This window comes from Schistocerca americana, chromosome 6 (genome assembly GCF_021461395.2).
Source record: "Schistocerca americana isolate TAMUIC-IGC-003095 chromosome 6, iqSchAmer2.1, whole genome shotgun sequence".
In the NCBI taxonomy this organism is placed as follows: domain Eukaryota; kingdom Metazoa; phylum Arthropoda; class Insecta; order Orthoptera; family Acrididae; genus Schistocerca; species Schistocerca americana.
Genome location: NC_060124.1, coordinates 90,442,124 through 90,460,837, shown reverse-complemented (window position 1 = coordinate 90,460,837; position 18,714 = coordinate 90,442,124). Strand labels below are relative to the sequence as shown.

At 45.0% G+C, this 18,714-nt stretch overlaps 1 protein-coding gene across 1 annotated transcript in view; it reads left to right on the top strand.

Moving 5' to 3' along the window:
- Nucleotides 1–18,714, top strand: part of LOC124619773 (pancreatic triacylglycerol lipase-like) — a 249,632-nt gene that overhangs the window by 155,007 nt on the left and 75,911 nt on the right. The window contains exons 4-5 of the mRNA XM_047146357.1: nt 641–777; nt 13,107–13,233. Coding sequence (XP_047002313.1) covers nt 641–777; nt 13,107–13,233 — 264 coding nt within the window. The remainder of the gene's footprint in view (nt 1–640; nt 778–13,106; nt 13,234–18,714) is intronic.

Here is an 18,714-nt window from a genome sequence, read left to right as displayed (position 1 = left end):
TATCCTGTATAACCATGCCCTCCAAATCTGGTGTACTCACAGTCCGCTGCCTCCCTACACGTTCGTCTGTCTGAAAAGACACATGATCACACAAACGCCGAAAAAAGGCTTGAAATGTTGTGGAATGTGGTTGGTGCCTGCGAGGGTACTCGTTTTGGTATAGCTGTGCTACCCCTCCACTTTTTCCATCTGCTTGCCCGTACGCAAACGCCATCTCGGCTTGTTCCTGACGTGAATACTGGACCATTCTGCTGCTTACAGTACACTGTGTCAATCACAATGCCTGCAACACACAGGGAACACACGGCACGTGGTCAGAGGAACTGCCATTCGTCAGCGCCATCTAACGTGGCAAAGACGCATTTCTGGACACATGTTCTTAGGGCTTTTTCTCCTCGATTTACAGTCAGGAATCCGTCCCTACACTTGGTCGGTTTTATTAATGTGCACCCTGTAGAATGTAGATGAACTATCTAGATACAACAATGAAGTTTGTATGGGACCGTTAGGGTGCGGGTCCTTCTCGTGCTTGTGCTTTTTTTGCATGTACACACTCATGTTACCTCGGAATACCCCCTGATGCTATCTTTTGCCCAACATAAGTGGAGAAAACAGCAGACGTGTTGTTTGTTATGTGCAGCATACCTGCGCGCAGGCGGTCTGAATGTGCTGGTGGTGGACTGGGGCTACCTGGCGCCGTCTCCTTGCTACCTGGCCGCCGTGCTCAACACGCTGCACGCCGGACGCTGCCTCGCCGCCATGCTGCAGCGGCTCCAGGTGCGTCACCACACACTCTCCCTGGGGTACAGGGGGTTAAGAGACTATGGAAACACAAAAAAAACACATAATGTTACCATTCCTGGGTTGGGTTGTTTGGGGGAAGAGACCGAACAGCGAGGTAATCGGTCTCATTGGATTAGGGAAGGATGGGGGAGGAAATCAGCCGTGCACTTTCAAGGGAACCATCCCGGCATTTGCCCAGAGCGATTTAGGGAAATCACAGAAAACCTAAATCAGGATGGTCGGACACGGGACTGAACCGTCGTTCTCCCGAATGGGAGTCCAGTGTGCTAACCAATGCGCCACCTCGCTCGGTACCATTCCTGGTAGGTGTAGGAAAGCCTGTGGCACTGAAAACAGCTTCTAGTCGTTTCAGAATGGGTAAATAGAGGTCCTGAATGACTTTCGAGGGAATCTAAGTCTTCCTGCAAGATACTGGCAAGCTCAGGTAACGATTATGGAGGTGGATACTTTCTCTCCAAAGTAGACCACCAAGACTCAGTAATGGTGAATGTAAAAGTTAGGAGAGATGCAAAATCCAAATTCGTGCTCATAAAATCAGTCCTGGACCATGCAGCTGTGTGAAGAGGGGCCGTGCCGTCTCGGGACACAGCATCACCACTGGGGAACGAACACTGTAACTTGGGAACACCATGGAACACCATGAAATGGCTGCCCAAATCATTACCGAATCCCTGTCATGTTTCACTCTTGGGTTAGAATCGTAGCCAGAAGTTTGAGAGAGTGTGTAACAAGATTTATCCCACCAAATGACTTCGTTCCATTCTCCATAGTCCAGGTTTTATTGCCGCAGCACCAAGTTTTCCTAATATGGACGCTTGCATCACAGATGAGTGGTTTTGGAATTCCAACTCACTTTGCAGTTCCCTACTTATGGAGCTCCCTCAGTGTTGTGGTGCTGACAGCGTTCGTGAGTGCAACATTCGGTTCTACAGTGACTTTTGCACTGTCGTCCTGTATGTTTCCTCAGACTCCTCTTCAGTCACCAGCAGTCACAATCACTGCCCCCCCCCCCCAAACCCAAAAAAAACCGACACACACACACACACACACACACACACACACACACATACACATTCGTCCGTGTTGCGTCTTATCAGACGATGTTTCTCCAGCTACACTGTACGTGGTGTAGATCTCTAAGACGGTACCTTTTGAAACCCCAAACACTTCAGATACCTTGGTTACGGAAGCACCAACCATAAGAATTCACTTACCTCCGACATAATGCACTTACAACTACACAGAACACTGTTCTGAAAAAAATGGCTCTGAGCACTATGCGACTTAACTTCTGAGGTCATCAGTCGCCTAGAACTTAGAACTAATTAAACGTAACCAACCTAAGGACATCACATACATCCATGCCCGAGGCAGGATTCGAACCTGCGACCGTAGCGGTCGCTCGGCTCCAGACTGTAGCGCCTACAACCGCACGGCCACTCCGGCCGGCACACTGTTCTGACCACGAATGAACTTGTACTGTATTGAGGACATCGCACAGGTGCCGTTCGTGGTCAAATACAACAGCGCCACCTGTATGCTTGGCTAAAATCTGCATTTATGTTCAGTCATGCACTTGCCGTGGTCTTTCCATATTTTTGTCCTACCCCTGTACCGTCTCTGTACTACTGTCTCGTGGTGCGAAATTTATTCATGATATCGACACGAAAAGAATTGTCCTACCCGTTCTGCTTCCCTATCACAAGATAAAAGGAGTCTTACCTGCGGATCATCTGTCCCTTGGCCACGGCAGCATTGGAGTTCGTCGCTACAGCAAGTGTTTCCGTTAGAAAAAGTTGGATAATGAGGAACACTGGGAACGCCTCAAACTCGTAACAGACAAGGGGTAAATCAGTGGCTCTGTACTATTAAATGGCTAAATGGTGCACGGTCCCAGCTAAAACTTGCCTATTTAACAGCTACGAGGGGCATTAGCAGTCTGATTTTCAATATTTCATATAACTGACAGAACTTAGAATTTAAAGTTCTCAGGACACAAAAGAATTAAAGGCATTAGCTTCCAGTGGCCATTGACTTATATCAGTGAGACAAGTTCAAAATATGCAGACATTATCTAAAGGTTTCCTCACTCGGAATACTTCCATGGAATGACATGAAGATGTAATTAAACTTTGTTTATTTGAACAAGTAATCTTCGAACACAAAACAGGCTACTGTTTCTGATGCAGTACAACAAAATAAAATAAACGTTTCCCAGAAATCCTTCTAAGTAATGTGAGGGAAAAGTTCACCACAAACAACTGTTCCTCAACGAAACGAAGATAGACTCTTGAGAGCGTATATTACGTTCTATTGACCATTGAAAAGCGTATCTTTAAAACAGAATACGTATTCAAAGTTCTATCTCACGAGGAGCACCACTTTTCCATGGCACAGAACAGCGAAGCTCAGACCACAGGTCGCGGGACTCACCTGTCAGGGAGGTGTCGGCGACGTCCTATCCGAGCCAGTGTCCATCAGTAGCTGTCTGCCAAAGAGGAACTGTCTATAGCCACTGACGCTGAGGCTCCATTGGCGAGCTTTCCTTGCTCGACATGTTGAGTAGTGTAAGCATAAAAATGCTGTCCCAGTTGTTACAAAGGGGAAGAAAAGAAAAATCATCTATACGAATTGTCCTTGGGTGATGTGGTGATGATATCCTGTGTCTTCTGCGAGAGAATTATTCTCACAGCATGTCAGGAGAACGTGTGGTTCGTCTGTGGTGCGGCTAGCGGCCCAATTCAGGGAGGAACCAGTTGATGGATTGTCGCGCTTTCTCATAGAAGGACCTCGCGGTGATCCTGAACCTGTGCTGCAGGAGCGGGGTGCCTGTGTCCTCGTGCAGGAGGAGAGTGGATTATTCCCTCGGAAGACGTAGAGCGGTCTTCAGAGCTCGGTCCTGGATCCTTTACAGCATTGTGATGAACGAATCTGCGGCCTTTCCCCACACCACAGCTGTGTATTCCAACACCAGTCGGACCGGTGTTACTTGCAGACTGGCTCCATCCGGCTCCGCTCGGGCGGAAATACACTCACGGCGGAAGGTTTTCCTATTGGCTGCCAAAGTTGCGGCGGATGCAGCAAGAGGTGCACGTCTGGAGCGACCCCTGTTGTTATCTTCTGCGCCTTCTGGCTGGTTACCGGGGTGCCCTCTACGGTTTGAGCCAGATACCGCGGAAACTAGCCTGAACGTGGGGTTGAGCTGACGATAACCCGGTAAGTGAAGATGCGTTGTGGGTTGGCGGCGTCGGTGATGCAGAGAGACACGCCAGATTACAGTATCTAGTATCCAGTATCCGCATTTACCACTGAGTGAATCTGCATCATTGTACGACACATCGTTCGGGAGATGTTATGTTTTGTACATGGGAGTTCGATTCTTTAAACAATCGGGAGTCATGTTTTACCGGTATGAATACATATACAGGGTGCTCACATCAACCGCTGGCAATGAAGACAACATTCTAGCACAAACAGTGTGTTGTAGACCAGCGTAGAGAATTGGCGCAAAACCACTGCCAACTGCCTTCTGACGATGGTATTGGAAAGCTTATACAATGCCACGACAAATGTCTAACTCGGAGCGGCGACTACATATACGTATGTATAACTGGAAGTTGTAGCTAGTCGACTGAAATAAAACTGCACTTGGCGGCCGAACTTCCCCGAATGGGGCCTCCCGGCCAGCGATGCCATGCGCTCACTTCCATTTTACCGGGACTGGCCAAAAATGTGGAAATAAAGCCAGAAACGCATGCGTGAAAGTAAATGGAGATGCTAGCCAAGCCAGCACGTTGCATTATTTTATTTGACCACGGAAGGCGCCTGTTCATTATCATGAATACATTGCAGCGTCAGTCGTTCCGTTTTGTTGCGAGTGCATCACTATGTCAGAGCTAAGTGGTTTCGGTCATGGGCAAATTGTTGGTGCTAATATGGCGGGTGCTCCCGTAACCAAGGTACCCGAAGTGTGTGATGTTTCAAGAGATACCATATCGAAGATTTATACCACATACAGGGAAAGCGGAAGAACACCATCCGCTAAGTCACAAAGCGGACGAAAGTATGTGCGTTGAGTGATCGTGACAAACGGTCATTGAAGAGGATTGTGACGTAAAATAACAGGAAGATAGCTGCGAGAGTCGCAGCAAGACCTTATGCCACACTCGCGAACCATGTCAGCAGCAAAGCAACACGAAGGGAGCTCCGTAAGCAGGGAACTGCGGGGTGAGCTGGAATTCCACAAACCGCACATTAGTGATAGAAATATCTGTAAGAGGAAAACGTGCTGCCAGAGCTGTAAAACCTGGACTGTGCGGTAACGGAAGAAAGTACACTACTGGCCATTAAAATTGCAACACGATGAAGATGTGCTACAGACGCGAAATTTAACCGACAGGAAGAAGATGCTGTGATATGCAAATGATTAGCTTTTCAGGGCATTCACACAAGGTTGGCGTCGGTGGCGACACCTACAACGAGCTGACATGAGGAAAGTTTACAACCTATTTCTCGCACACAAACAGCAGTTGGCCGGCGTTGACTGGTGAAACGTTGTGATACCTCGTGTAAGGAGGAGAAATGCGTACCATCACGTTTCCGACTTTGATAAAGGCCGGATTGTAGCATATCGCGATTGCGGTTTATCGATCGCGACATTGCTGCTCGCGTTGGTCGACATCCAATGACTGTTAGCAGAATATGGAATCGGTGGTTTCAGGAGGGTAATACGGAACGCCTTGCTGGATCCCAACGGCCTCGTATCACTAGCAGTCGAGATGACAGGCATCTTATCCGCAAGACTGTAACGGATCGTGCAGCCACGTCTCGATCCCTGAGTCAACAGATGGGGACGTTTGCAAGACGACAACCATCTGCACGAACAGTTCGACGACGTTTGCAGCAGCATGGACTATCAGCTCGGAGACCGTGGCTGTGGTTACCCTTGACGCTGCATCACAGACAGGAGCACCTGCGATTGTGTACTCGACGGCGAACCTGCGTGCACGAATGGCAAAACGTCATTTTTTCGGATGAATCCAGGTTCTGTTTACAGCATCATGATGGTCACATCCGTGTTTTGCGACATCGCGGTGAACGCAAATTGGAAGCGTGTATTCGTCATCGTCATACTGGCGTATCACCCGGCGTGATGGTGTGGGGTGCCATTGGTTACTCGTCTCGGTCACCTCTTGTTCGCATTGACGGCACTTTGAACAGTGGACGTTACATTTCAGATGTGTTAGGGCCCGTGGCTCTACCCTTCATTGGATCCCTGCGAAACCCTACATTTCAGCAGGATAATGCACGACCGCATGTTGCAGGTCCTGTACGGGCCTTTCTGGATACAGAAAATGTTCGATTGCTGCCCTGGTCAGCACATTATCCAGATCTCTCACCAATTGAAAACGTCTGGTCAATGGTGGCTGAACAACTCGTTCGTCATAATACGTCAGTCACTACTCTTGATGAACTGCGGTATCGTGTTGAAGCTGCATGGGCAGCTGTACCTGTACACGCCATCCAGGCTCTGTTTGACTCAATGCCCAGGCGTATCAAGGCCGTTATTAAGGCCAGAGTTGGCTGTTCTGAGTACTGATTTCTCAGGATCTATGCACCAAATTGCGTGAAAATGTAATCACATGTCAGTTCTAGTATAATATATTTGTCCAATGAGTACCCGTTTACCATCTGCATTTCTTCTTGGTGTAGCAATTTTAATGGCCAGTAGTCTATTTTGACTGGATGACTCTTATGTCACACTGTATCGAACTTCTGACCGAGATTACGTCCCAAGAATGAAGTATGACGGAAGTTCGGTGACGATTTGGGCAGGTATATCATCGTATTCCATGGGCTCCATAGTTAGTCTGGAAAGTCATTTTACTCCCAATGATTGTGTGCCCGTTTTGGTGATCATATGCGCCCCATGGTGCAATATTCATTTCCCAATGTTCCAAGACGACGGGGTCCCTACTCACACAAGGGATTTCAGATCGATTCCGTATTCCTGGATTTCCGGAAGGCTTTTGACACTGTACCACACAAGCGGCTCGTAGTGAAATTGCGTGCAAATGGAATATCGTCTCAGTTATGTGATTGGATTTGCGATTTCCTGTCAGAGAGGTCACAGTTCGTAGTAATTGACGGAAAGTCATCGAGTAATTTCTGGCGTTCCTCAAGGTAGTGTTATAGGCCCTTTGCTGCTCGTTATCTATATTAACGATTTTGGAGACAATCTGAGCAGCCGTCTTCGGTTGTTTGCAGATGACGCTATCGTTTATCGACTAATAAAGTCATCAGAAGATCAAAACAAACTGCAAAACGAATTAGAAAACATATCTGAATGGTGCGAAAAGTGGCAGTTGACCCTAAATATCGAAAAGTGTGAGGTCATCCACATGAGTGCTAAAAGGAGCTCGTTAAACTTCGGTTACACGATAAATCAGTCTAATCTAAAAGCCGTAAATTCAACTAAATACCTAGGTATTACAATTACGAACAACTCAAATTGGAAGGAACACACAGAAAATGTTACGGGGAAGGCTAACTAAAGGCTGCGTTTTATTTGCAGGACACTTAGAAAGTGTAACAGACCTGCTAAGGAGTCTGCCTACACTACGCTTGTACGTCCTCTTTTAGAATACTGCTGTGCGGTGTGGGATCCTTACCAAATAAGATTGACGGAGTAAATGGAGAAAGTTCAAAGAAAGGCAGCACGTTTTGTATTATTGCGAAATATGGGAGAGAGTGTCACTGAAATGATACAGAATTTGGGCTGGAAATCATTAAAAGAAAGGCGTTTTTCGCTGCGACGGAATCTTCTCACGAAATTCCAATCACCAGCTTTCTCCTCCGAATGCGAAAATATTTTGTTGACACCGAGCTACATAGGGCGGAACGATCACCAAGATAAAATAAGGGAAATCAGAGCTCGTTCGGAAAGATATAGGTGTTCATTCTTTCCGCGCGCTATACGAGATTGGAATAACAGAGAATTGTGTAGGTGGTTGAATGACCCCTCTGCCAGGCACTTAAATGTGATTTGCAGAGTATCCATGTAGATTTAGGTAGATGTAGGTGTAGCTCGCATCGTCCCGGACTGGTTTTGTGAGCACGAGGCCACCAGTCACAGATCTCAGTATTACTGAGCCTTTGTAGTTTGCTTTGAGGAAAGGGGTGCGTGGTCGCAATCCACCTCCATCACAGTCACTAGTACATGTCTATTTTGCAGGGAGTGTGGTTTAATGTTCCCTTGGAAACCATATAGAACTTGTATTTATCCATTCCGAGACCAGTGGAAGCTGCTTTGAATGTCAAAAGCTTTTTTTTCTTATTTTACATCGTACTAGGCGCGGTAATGTGTTGTGTTTTTTGCCGGCCGCGGTGGTCGAGCGGTTCTAGGGGCTTCAGTCCGTAACCATGCGGCTGCTACGGTCGCAGGTTCAAATCCTGCTTCGGGCATGGATGTGTGTGATGTCCTTAGGTTAGTCAGGTTTAAGTAGTTCTAAGTCTAGGGCACTGATGGCCTCAGATGTTAAGTCCCATAGGGCTCAGAGCCTTTTGTTGTGTTTTTGGTGTTTCCATGTTTTTGTCCAACCCCTGTATCATTATCTACAGACAGAGCCTCCTACAATGCAGTTGATGCTTTATGAGTAGCGTCCCTGTGAACACAGGGATAATCATTGCTGGCCTCACCCTGTTGTCTCCTTGTCACAGAGAAACTGTCCAATACTGCTGTGCACGATGACGTCACAGGTCATGCTACATGGTAGCTGCAGTTGATACGGGTCCTGACCATGATGCTTAACTCCAACCCCCGTACGCCATCCGCTGCAACACTTGCGTCATAGCACGATACTAACACAAAGTCTGTATTCTACAAAAGATACGAAGGCTTCTTATAACTAGAACTTAAATTGAGTGCCGGACGACTTACAGACAATTAGTGTTTGACTTAACGATTAACAGCGAATCTTCGACATAAATAAACTGACAGAGAAAGAGTATGTGTAGTAGAAGAGGTGAGATGAGAGATATCGTACTGCGAAAAGAATTTGACAGAGCATTAAGTCTACGGAGAAGACGACATTCCCTCAGAATTATTGAGATCTTTGAGAGAAATAGCCATGACGAAACTGTTCCACTTGGTATGCCAGATATATGAGACAGGCGAAGTACCCTAAGCTTCAGGAACAATATAATAATTTCTATTGCAAAGAACGCAGCAGCCGAGAGATGTGAATATTACTGAACTATCAATTTCATAAGTCAGGGTTACAAAATACTGGCACGAATTTCAGTGCTTAACGTCAATTTTGATGGTTAACCACATGTTTTGTAAGCAGTGTGGAGCTGCATCTGCTCTTTGTTTCTTTAGACTCTGCACTTGTAACATTTTGAATCGTAAGTTTTCTCTGTAACTAACGCTGTTGTGCCACTTGTATTATCTGTGGCGCATGCGCTGCTCAGCCCACTCTATATCTACATCTGTACTATGCAAACCACCGTGAAGTGCATGGCTAAAAGGATACGACACACCGTACCAGTTATTAGGGTTTTTTCCCGTTCCATTAACGTATGGAGCGCGGGAAAAATGATTGTTTAAATGCCTCCGTATGTGTCGTAAGAGTCTAATCTTATCCTCACAATCCTTACGATAGCAATGTGTAAGGAGTTGTGGTATATTCCTAGAGTCATCATTTAAAGCCTGTTCTTGAAACTTTGTAATTAGTCTTTCTCGGGATAGTTTATATTTTCGCATTTTAGCGTACCAACAGGCACTTATGATCACTCGGAAGTCAGTCATCTGCTCAACATGAAGATGGCTGTAAGGCTCATAGCCAACATATCGGAAGAAAAAATGTTGCTGCTCCGGATGCGAGATCGAAAAATGATAGAAAGTTGATTCTGTATATACGGCTTCATTTTGCATGTTCTTCCCAGTGAGATTTGTATCGTGGATGATGTTCCGATGATCTGAAGACCTCCCTCAGAGAAGGTTGTATATCACAACTGCATAAAAATTATTGTTGTTTCCCTTTGGTATTGTTTTTTTACATGTTTCATTATTTATGATCAAGTAATACAGTATGTATCGTAGACCAGCAACATTTATTTAGCATATTTTATAATATTTAGAAAGTTATGTTAATTTTTACGTAGCCTTCCGTGTAAGAACGTTGCATATATTATAAAAGTACATTTTCAAATAACTGTGTTAATTTAAAAAATAATTTTCTTTTACAATGTCGAAAATAGTAGAAAGTATAAACAGAATATATTATCTGACACACTGAAATAATACTGCGTATTTAATTCACTCCAAAACCAGAAAAAGCTAGTTCTATATAGTAAGATAAAAAATGACAAAGAAAACATTAAATGGCGGAAAAATAAACTGAACTGTTCCGAGGTAAGCTAATAAAATATTCTTTATACAGGGTGAGCAGGAAGAAAGTAGATAACATTAAATGGTTGTTAAGATATAATATTGGTGGATCAATATTGGAAATAGCGCAAACGTGCAGAACATTAAATAGGATAATGATTTTTCATGCCGCGTAGTGACGACGGTGGCCAGGAGAGGTGAAAGAAGAGGTTCATAACTTTTTGAGCAGCATGGCGGCGAGCTGGTATGACATGGGCATACAGAAACTGCCGCAGCGTCTACAAAAATGCATCGACAGAAATGGTTATTATGTGGAAAAATAGCTAAATGTTCTAGCTGTAAACTGATGTAAACCATTGTAGAAATAAACAGGTCTATGTACTTATAAAAAAAAAGGAGACCTTACTTTTGGGATTACCCTCGTACTTCCCGCCCACTTGTACAACAAATGGCTGCCCCAACATAGGGGCACCAACCATTTTCCTTAATCGAATTCACTTATCTCCTACATAACGCCCTCACAATTACACAGAACATTGTTCCGACCAGCACTGACACTTGCAACATATAGGATTGCACAGGTACAGGGATGTTAACCTGAGGTTGATTTTCTCTTTTGTTTTATAGCAGGGAGCGACATACCGAAAGTTCTGTGACACTCTGCTTAAGACGCAGGAGCATAGCATTTGGATCATATGTATTTATAATCAGTCATGTAACTAGTAGTATTCAAGTTTGGGTCAGACTTCATAAGTATTTCAAGAACATTGACAGCAGTAAAATCATTCTGGCTCATTTCCTTTGTAATGGAAGGTGTACTTAAACAAGCTTCCGCTATTGCATACTTCCATTCAAAGGTAATCATGACATTCATTACTCTTCTTTTTTTCCCAGTTAATGCAACAGTGGGGTCCCTAGGCATAAAGCTATGCCCCAAAACAATAAATTTAGCTCCTACTGTTCTAAAATATCCTGTCAAAAACAAGTTAGTTAGACAAAAGTATCATTTCCCAGGTTTTTTTTTTCATTATAATGATATACAACTTTCTTACATGTGCCAATTTCAATGTAGTTTTTTCAGGCACATCTTCAACAGTCGCAGAAACATAAAATTCTACACCATTGCTCTTACTTTTCTTGACACTCGGCTTCCAGTTTGATCGATGTGTTTCCCTTTCTATGATTTTATTAAAGGATACAATATACTTTGCAATGAAACTTACATCAGACACGTCCGCTATTTTCATTGCTATAAACGTTCTTCCAGGATGGTCAACTTTCAAATTACAAATAGGTCAACTTGTAAACAGAAAAAGAGACATCCGTTGGTATTCTAGCATGTCTCATGTGCTGTACCACTTCATTACAGTGAGCCACCAAAATGTGATATACACACATCAAAAAAAGTTTTGCATCCCCTCGTTTCCGAGAGTTCCGGAACCTGTATAGAAAATTGGAATAGAGATCACTATAAACACCATTTCCGCCCTTTTTATTGCTCATGAAAACCACACATTGCATGTTGTACCAACATACAGCGAGACCTTCAGAGGTGGTGGTCCAGATTTCTGTAGACACCAGTACCTCTAATACCCAGTAGCACGTCCTCATGCATTGATGTATGACTGTATTCGTCGTGACATATTATCCACAAGTTCATTAAGTCACTGTTCATCCTGATTGTCCCACTCCTCAACAGCTATTCGGCATAGATCGGTCAGAGTGGTTGGTGGGTCACATCGTCCACAAACAGCCCTTTTTAATCTATCCCAGGCATTTTCGATAGGGTTCATGTCTGGAGAACATGCTGGCCACTCTAGTCGTGCGATATCGTTATCCTGAAGGAAGTCATCCACAAGATGTGCACGATGAGGGTGTGAATTGTCATCCATGAAGACGAATGCCTCGCCAATATACTGCCGATATGGTTACACTATCAGTCGGAGGACGGCACTCACGTATCGTACAGCCGTTACGGCGCCTTCCATGACCACCAGCGGCGTACGTCGGCCCCACATAGAGCCACCCCAACACAGCAGGGAAACCCCACCTTGCTACACTCGCTGAATAGTGTGTTTAAGGCGTTCAGCCTGACCAGGTTGCCTCCAAACACGTCTCCGACGATTGTCTGGTTGAAGTCATATGCTACACTCGTCGGTGGAGAGAACGTGATGCCAATCCTGAGCGGCTCGTTCGGCATGTTGTTGGGCCCATCTGTACGGCGCTGCATGGTGTCGTGGTTGCAAAGATGGACCTCGCCATGTACGTCGAGAGTGAAGTTGCGCATCATGCAGCAACTGTGGCTGCACGAAAAGCATTATTCAACATGGTGGCGTTGCTATCAGGGTTCCTCCGAGCCATAATTCGTAGGTAGCAGTCATCCACTGCAGTAGTAGCCCTTGGGCTGCCTGAGCGAGGCATGTCATCGACAGTTCCTGTCTCTCTGTATCTCCTGCATGTTCGAACAACATCGCTTTGGTTCACTCCAAGAGGCCTGGACACTTCCCTTGTTGAGAGACCTTCCTGGCACAAAGTTACAATGCGGACGCGATAGAACCGCGGTAATGACCGTCAAGGCATGGTTGAACTACAGACAACACGAGCCGTGTACCTTCTCCCTGGTGGAATGGCTGGAACTGATCGGCTGTCGGACCCCCTCCGCGTAATAGGCGCCGCTTATGCATGATTGTTTACGTCTCTGGGCAGGTTTAGTGACATCTCTGAACACTCAGAGGGACTGTGTCTGTGGTACAATATCTACAGTCAACGTCTATCTTCAGGAGTTCTGGGAACCGGGGTGATACAAAACTTTTGTTAATGAGTGGTCATCGTTTACCGAGGTGCAGCAGTTGCTTGGGTTTCGGACCCAGCCGCGCACTCCCAGGTCTAACCTAGCCTCGTGCGGTTGCAGCGTATCCACGGCGGCGGCGCCCCCCTGGACGTGCACCTGGTGGGCCATAGCCTGGGGGCGCACATCTCCGCCTTCGCCAGCAACCACCTGCTGGACGCCACGGGCTCCAGGGTCCGCAGGATCACAGGTCAGTGGGCGGCCTCTTGGGCGCGTGCGTCTACACTGTGTTTCCACGGACCGAAATGTGCATTTTGTCTGTGGTGGACGGGTAGTTACTAAGTTAGCAATAGAATAATTTTACCATCATTATTGTTTCATCCTCATTGCCCATTATCTCTCTTAATCAAGGCTACGGGTGAGAATTACTGCGATATGGTTGGTGATCCTTGACTTTAATTTTGCAGGTGCATTCTTTGATCAAACAAGGTGTTTTTGAAAATACACTGCACAACACAATTAAAGGATCACCTTTTCCAAACATTGCAGTTGTCTCCCACTGCGATGCATCAGTTTGAAATTTGGCTCAAAGATGACCGCAACGTGTGTAACACCCCTTAGAAAAATTAAGAATGACAGTGCTGGTAAACCTCTTACATTATTTGATTTTCAAACAGCTGAGCAAAACTGAACGTACTCAGACATTTATCTCTTTACTTATTCTGATCAACAGTAAACTGACACACAATATTATTATTATTATTATTATTTTTTTTTTTTAGCGCAACGCCTTCTGACTTAATAATTAATTCCTACAAAAGAATGGCCCTGACTAACAATAACCTATACCTTTCATGTATCACTTACCTCACAAAAATCTTTGTTACTCAAACTACTGCAATACAGCGTGCGCCAATTCTACCAGCTAAATAAAAGATTCTAACTACTGATAGGCATAGTTAGCAAATGAAAGATTTTGATGGTGAACAAACAATGTTTTTACCTTAATAGTGTTCAAAAGGCATTATATATATATATATATATATATATATATATATATATATATATATATATATAGGGTGAGTCACCTAACGTTACCGCTGGATATATTTCGTAAACCACATCAAATACTGACGAACCGATTCCACAGCCCGAACGTGAGGAGAGGGGCTAGTGTAATTGTTTAATACAAACCATACAAAAATGCACGGAAGTATGTTTTTTAACACAAACCTACGTTTTTTAAATGGAACCACGTTAGTTTTGTTAGCACATCTGAACATATAAACAAATACGTAATCAGTGCCATTTGTTGCATTGTAAAATGTTTATTACATCCGGAGATATTGTAACCTAAAGTTGACGCTTGAGTGCCACTCCTCCGCTGCAACATACATCGCGTTTCTACAGAATGATCTGCCAACGTTGCTCGAAAATGTCCCACCGGAAACGCGTCGACGTATGTGGTATCAGCATGATGGTGCACCTGCACATTCAGAAATTAACACCAGGCTGACCCTTGACAGGATGTTCGACGGGCGTTTCATAGGACGTGGAGGACGCATAAATTGGCCAGCCCGTTCTCCTGATCTTACACCTCTCGACTTCTTTCTGTGGGATACGTTAAAGGAGAATGTGTACCGTAATGTGCCTACAACCCCAGAGGATATGAAACAACGTATTGTGGCAGCCTGCGGCGACATTACACCAGATGTACTGCGGCGTGTACGACATTCATTACGCCAGAGATTGCAGTTGTGTGCAGCAAATGATGGCCACCAAATTGAAAATCTATTGGCGTGACATGTCGGGACACACTCTATTCCACTCCGTAATTGAAAACGGAAACCACATGTGTACGTGTACCTCACCCCTCATGGTAATGTACATGTGCGTCAGTGAAAAAGACCAATAAAAATGTGTTAGCATGTGGACGTAATGTGCTGTTCCAGTCTCTTCTGTACCTAAGGTCCATCACCGTTCCCTTTGGATCCCTACGTAATTCGGTGCTCCCCGATACACACGATCGAACAGCGGAGGAGTGGTACTCAAGCGTCAACTTTAGGTTACAATATCTCCGGATGTAATTAACATTTTACAATGCAACAAACGGCAATGATTACGTATTTGTTTATATGTTCAGATGTGCTAACAAAACTAACGGGGTTCCATTTTAAAAAACGTAGGTTTGTGTTAAAAAACATACTTCCGTGCATTTTTGTATGGTTTGTATTAAACAATTACAATAGCCCCTCTCCTCACGTTCGGTCTGTGGAATCGGTTCGTCAGTATTTGATGTGGTTTACGAAATATATCCAGCGGTAACGTTAAGTGACTCACCTTGTATATAAAATCTGTTCATGACATTCAGTCTTACAAATTTCCTTTTACTGACAGGCACACGTCCAGATCGTCCGCTCTCAAAACTCTGCCATCTCACTCCCCACATCCACCACTGCTGGGGGCTCACCTCCAACTGCACAACGCTACACGCTGTTCATATCCAACTTCCCAACTGTACAATAGCGAATATTCCAACAATGCAAACCAGCCACAGATTTCACACAGCACAGTCAGTGATTTCCATACAGAGCGCTACGTGGCGTTACCAACATAAAAACCTAAACAGCCTACTTACACGTGTAATGGTGCAAAAGCGTTGTACCTTGTGACATCACCCTCGGGCTCAGTGACACTTCTACAAGCAAGGTGTCGACACATGCGAAAAAAGGGCCAGAGGTTCATGTGACATGTAAAGTGGGCTAAAGATGTCCCATTGGCAGCTGTGGTGTGATTACGGAGGAGTGTACGAAAATGAATCATGCGTGACCTCAATGACACTTCCTCCCCTTCCCCCGAACATCTATAGAGAAATTTAAAACTGTGCCTTTGCAGAAAAAACCTTCCAAAGTAGTACTAAGCGCCTGCAGAAAGGCAACTGGCACTCGAGTTTTATCTAGTGGTTGCCTACATGCAGGGGTGTAGCAGTACTTCGAACGTTTTCTCCGTAAAGGCGTGTTTTGGAATTCTCAATAAATGGGAGCGGCTGCCACCGAGGTTATTACCGGACTGGGGTCTTACAGGACCCAATTTTTGCCGTTTCATTCACGCGTGTATTAATGTCGCAGACCTCCGTGATCACATCATAGGAGGGCGAGAAATAGGAGCACTGAAAAAGCATAAGTCCCCTTTGCTGCTTCGGATCATGTTCAAATTTCGTCGACTGGTTTTGAATGGTACCTTGTGGTTACACCCCGTACACCAGAGCAAGAAGGAGTGAGGTCGCATTCAGTGGGGTTGCTAGTCCACAATGTCTTTAGAGAAGGTTTGAAGCGTCAGGCGATATCAGCACTGCCAACGATTCCCAACAACGTCTTCCTGTGGCGTTATCACACTGCAAACTTGTTTTTCTATCGACAGATGTGTGGGAATCAGCACAAAAGGATGATTTCATTGACCCCTTTACGCTACCCGCTGAGGCCTTTTCCTGTCGATTCCGAGCGGCGATGTGTGTTTTCTTCGGCCACTGCTCGTAAGAAAACTGCTTGATTTCTACGCTGGGCGGCGCGGTTCTGACCTCCATCGCAGAGCCGTCATATGAGGGGGCGAAAGGTGGGTTAGAGGTATTGTGACGACCCTCCCTTCGTGTGACACTTCCACGGCGGCATTGGCCAGATTTATGATTGAATTTGGTGCCAATGGGGCAGCATTAGCCCGCTTTACATGTCATATGAACTTCTGGCCTCTGGCCTTTTTTTCGCATCATTACAGAAGCAGGTTCATACATCTCGCAGGGAGACAGTTATTTAAATTTGTAGTTCCCTCTTCTTGTCGAAAACGCATTAACCTCATGCTGGCACACGCAGAGCTCATGTTATCTTCACTAACAAATCCCTTCACTTCTCTCCATTGTTTATCTTCACACGAAGACAGCTTTCTTCAAAATCTATTTTACATTTCATTTCAGTTAACCAATCAATATTAGCCGAGCGGTCTAAGGCGCTTCAGTCATAGACTGTGCGGCTGGTCCCGGCGGAGGTTCGAGTCCTCCCTCGGGCATGAGTGTGTGTGTTTGTCCATAGGATAATTTAGGTTAAGTAGTGTGTAAGCTTAGGGACTGATGACCTTAGCAGTTAAGTCCCACAAGATTTCACACACATTTGAACATTTGAACCAATCGATACCGAGAATTCGGCCAATATTAAGAGAGCCAAAATCAGTACGGTCTGCTTGTACTCATCTTCCTGACTTTTGAGCTTTAGTAGTGCCTGATGTTTGATGTGTTTGCTACGATTACCTACAGCAATGACAATAAGTACACCATCATCAACAAATGCTGCGAAGGCAACCAGATTGTCGGTAGGTATCCACCGGCATGTGCTACCTGATATGTTCCAAAACGCCGCGCATAAAAACGGGATTCTCGGGTTCTACTGGTGATGGAAAGGTAGGTCCAAGTGTTCTGGATAGTCCTTGGGCTAGGGACCATTTGTATACCCAATATAAGGATGATCTTAGTGTCATTATCCTACAGTACAGCGTCAAAGTTTGAATATTAGATACCTCCTCTAGCTTCGGCAAACAGAGCAGATCGGTTGGTTCTTTTTGAATTTGATCTCGTCTACGGTGCACCATGAAGTGCTTATGGAGGCATCATTTAGTTCATGAGCGGTTTATGAGAAAGGTGAAAAACGCGTTTTTCACCACTTTTTCGCTGTCAGGAGCGGATATCTAAATATCTAACCGAAGCAAATTGCTCAAAATTTAGTGGTATATTCATTAGCCGTTTGTCTAGAAGTGCCATGTTACCGTTTACAAAAATATTTATCCGCTATGGGGAAACAGCCGAACACATGGTTTTTGGGTACCAGCCCGATCCACGGATTCCAAGACAGCTATGCACAGCAAATGGCTAGAACTTTTACAATACATTCCTAAAATCCCGATCTCGGACGAACCTGAAAATTTTCTTGATATATTTATCCGTTTCTGAGGTACAGATGTTCAAAGTTACCCTACTTGTACACGTAAAATGCACACGAAATATACGGTGTGGGACGAAAACGCTTCTTATGAAGTGACGTAGTGTCTCTCTTATCATCAGAAGGATTCTGGTTGGTTGGTTGGTTTTGGGGAAAGAGACCAAACAGCGAGGTCATCGGTCTCATCGGATTAGGGAAGGACAGGGAAGGAAGTCGGCCGTGCCCTTTCAGAGGAACCATCCCGGCATTTGCCTGGAGCGATTTAGGGAAATCACGGAAAACCTAAATCAGGATGGCCGGACGCGGGATTGAACCGTCGTCCTCCCGAATGCGAGTCCAGTGTGCTAACCACTGCGCCACCTCGCTCGGTAAGGCTTCTGGGAACCTCATATTATAGTACTGAAGCACATGCAAAACTTTTGCATAAAATCCGGTAAGAGGTGTAAAATTGTGCACCTTTGTGCTATCCCAATTTCATATAAGCAAACTATCAAAATTTTACTGACCCATAAAATTCTTTTCACATGTGACACGCTGTAGCGGGGAAAAGAAGGGAACCAGCGGAAAAATGCTCTTTCGGAGCATAGAAAAGGCTAATAGGCTCTTGTTAATACTCTGACTGAAGAGTCGGGTACCAGCTTCCCCATTCTACCTTGATCAGAATCATCGAAAATTTTCTTAAAAATTTTAGCATGCGAACACATTCACACTTTTCGTGCTGAGATAGAAGAAGACAGTGGTAGTTGGAA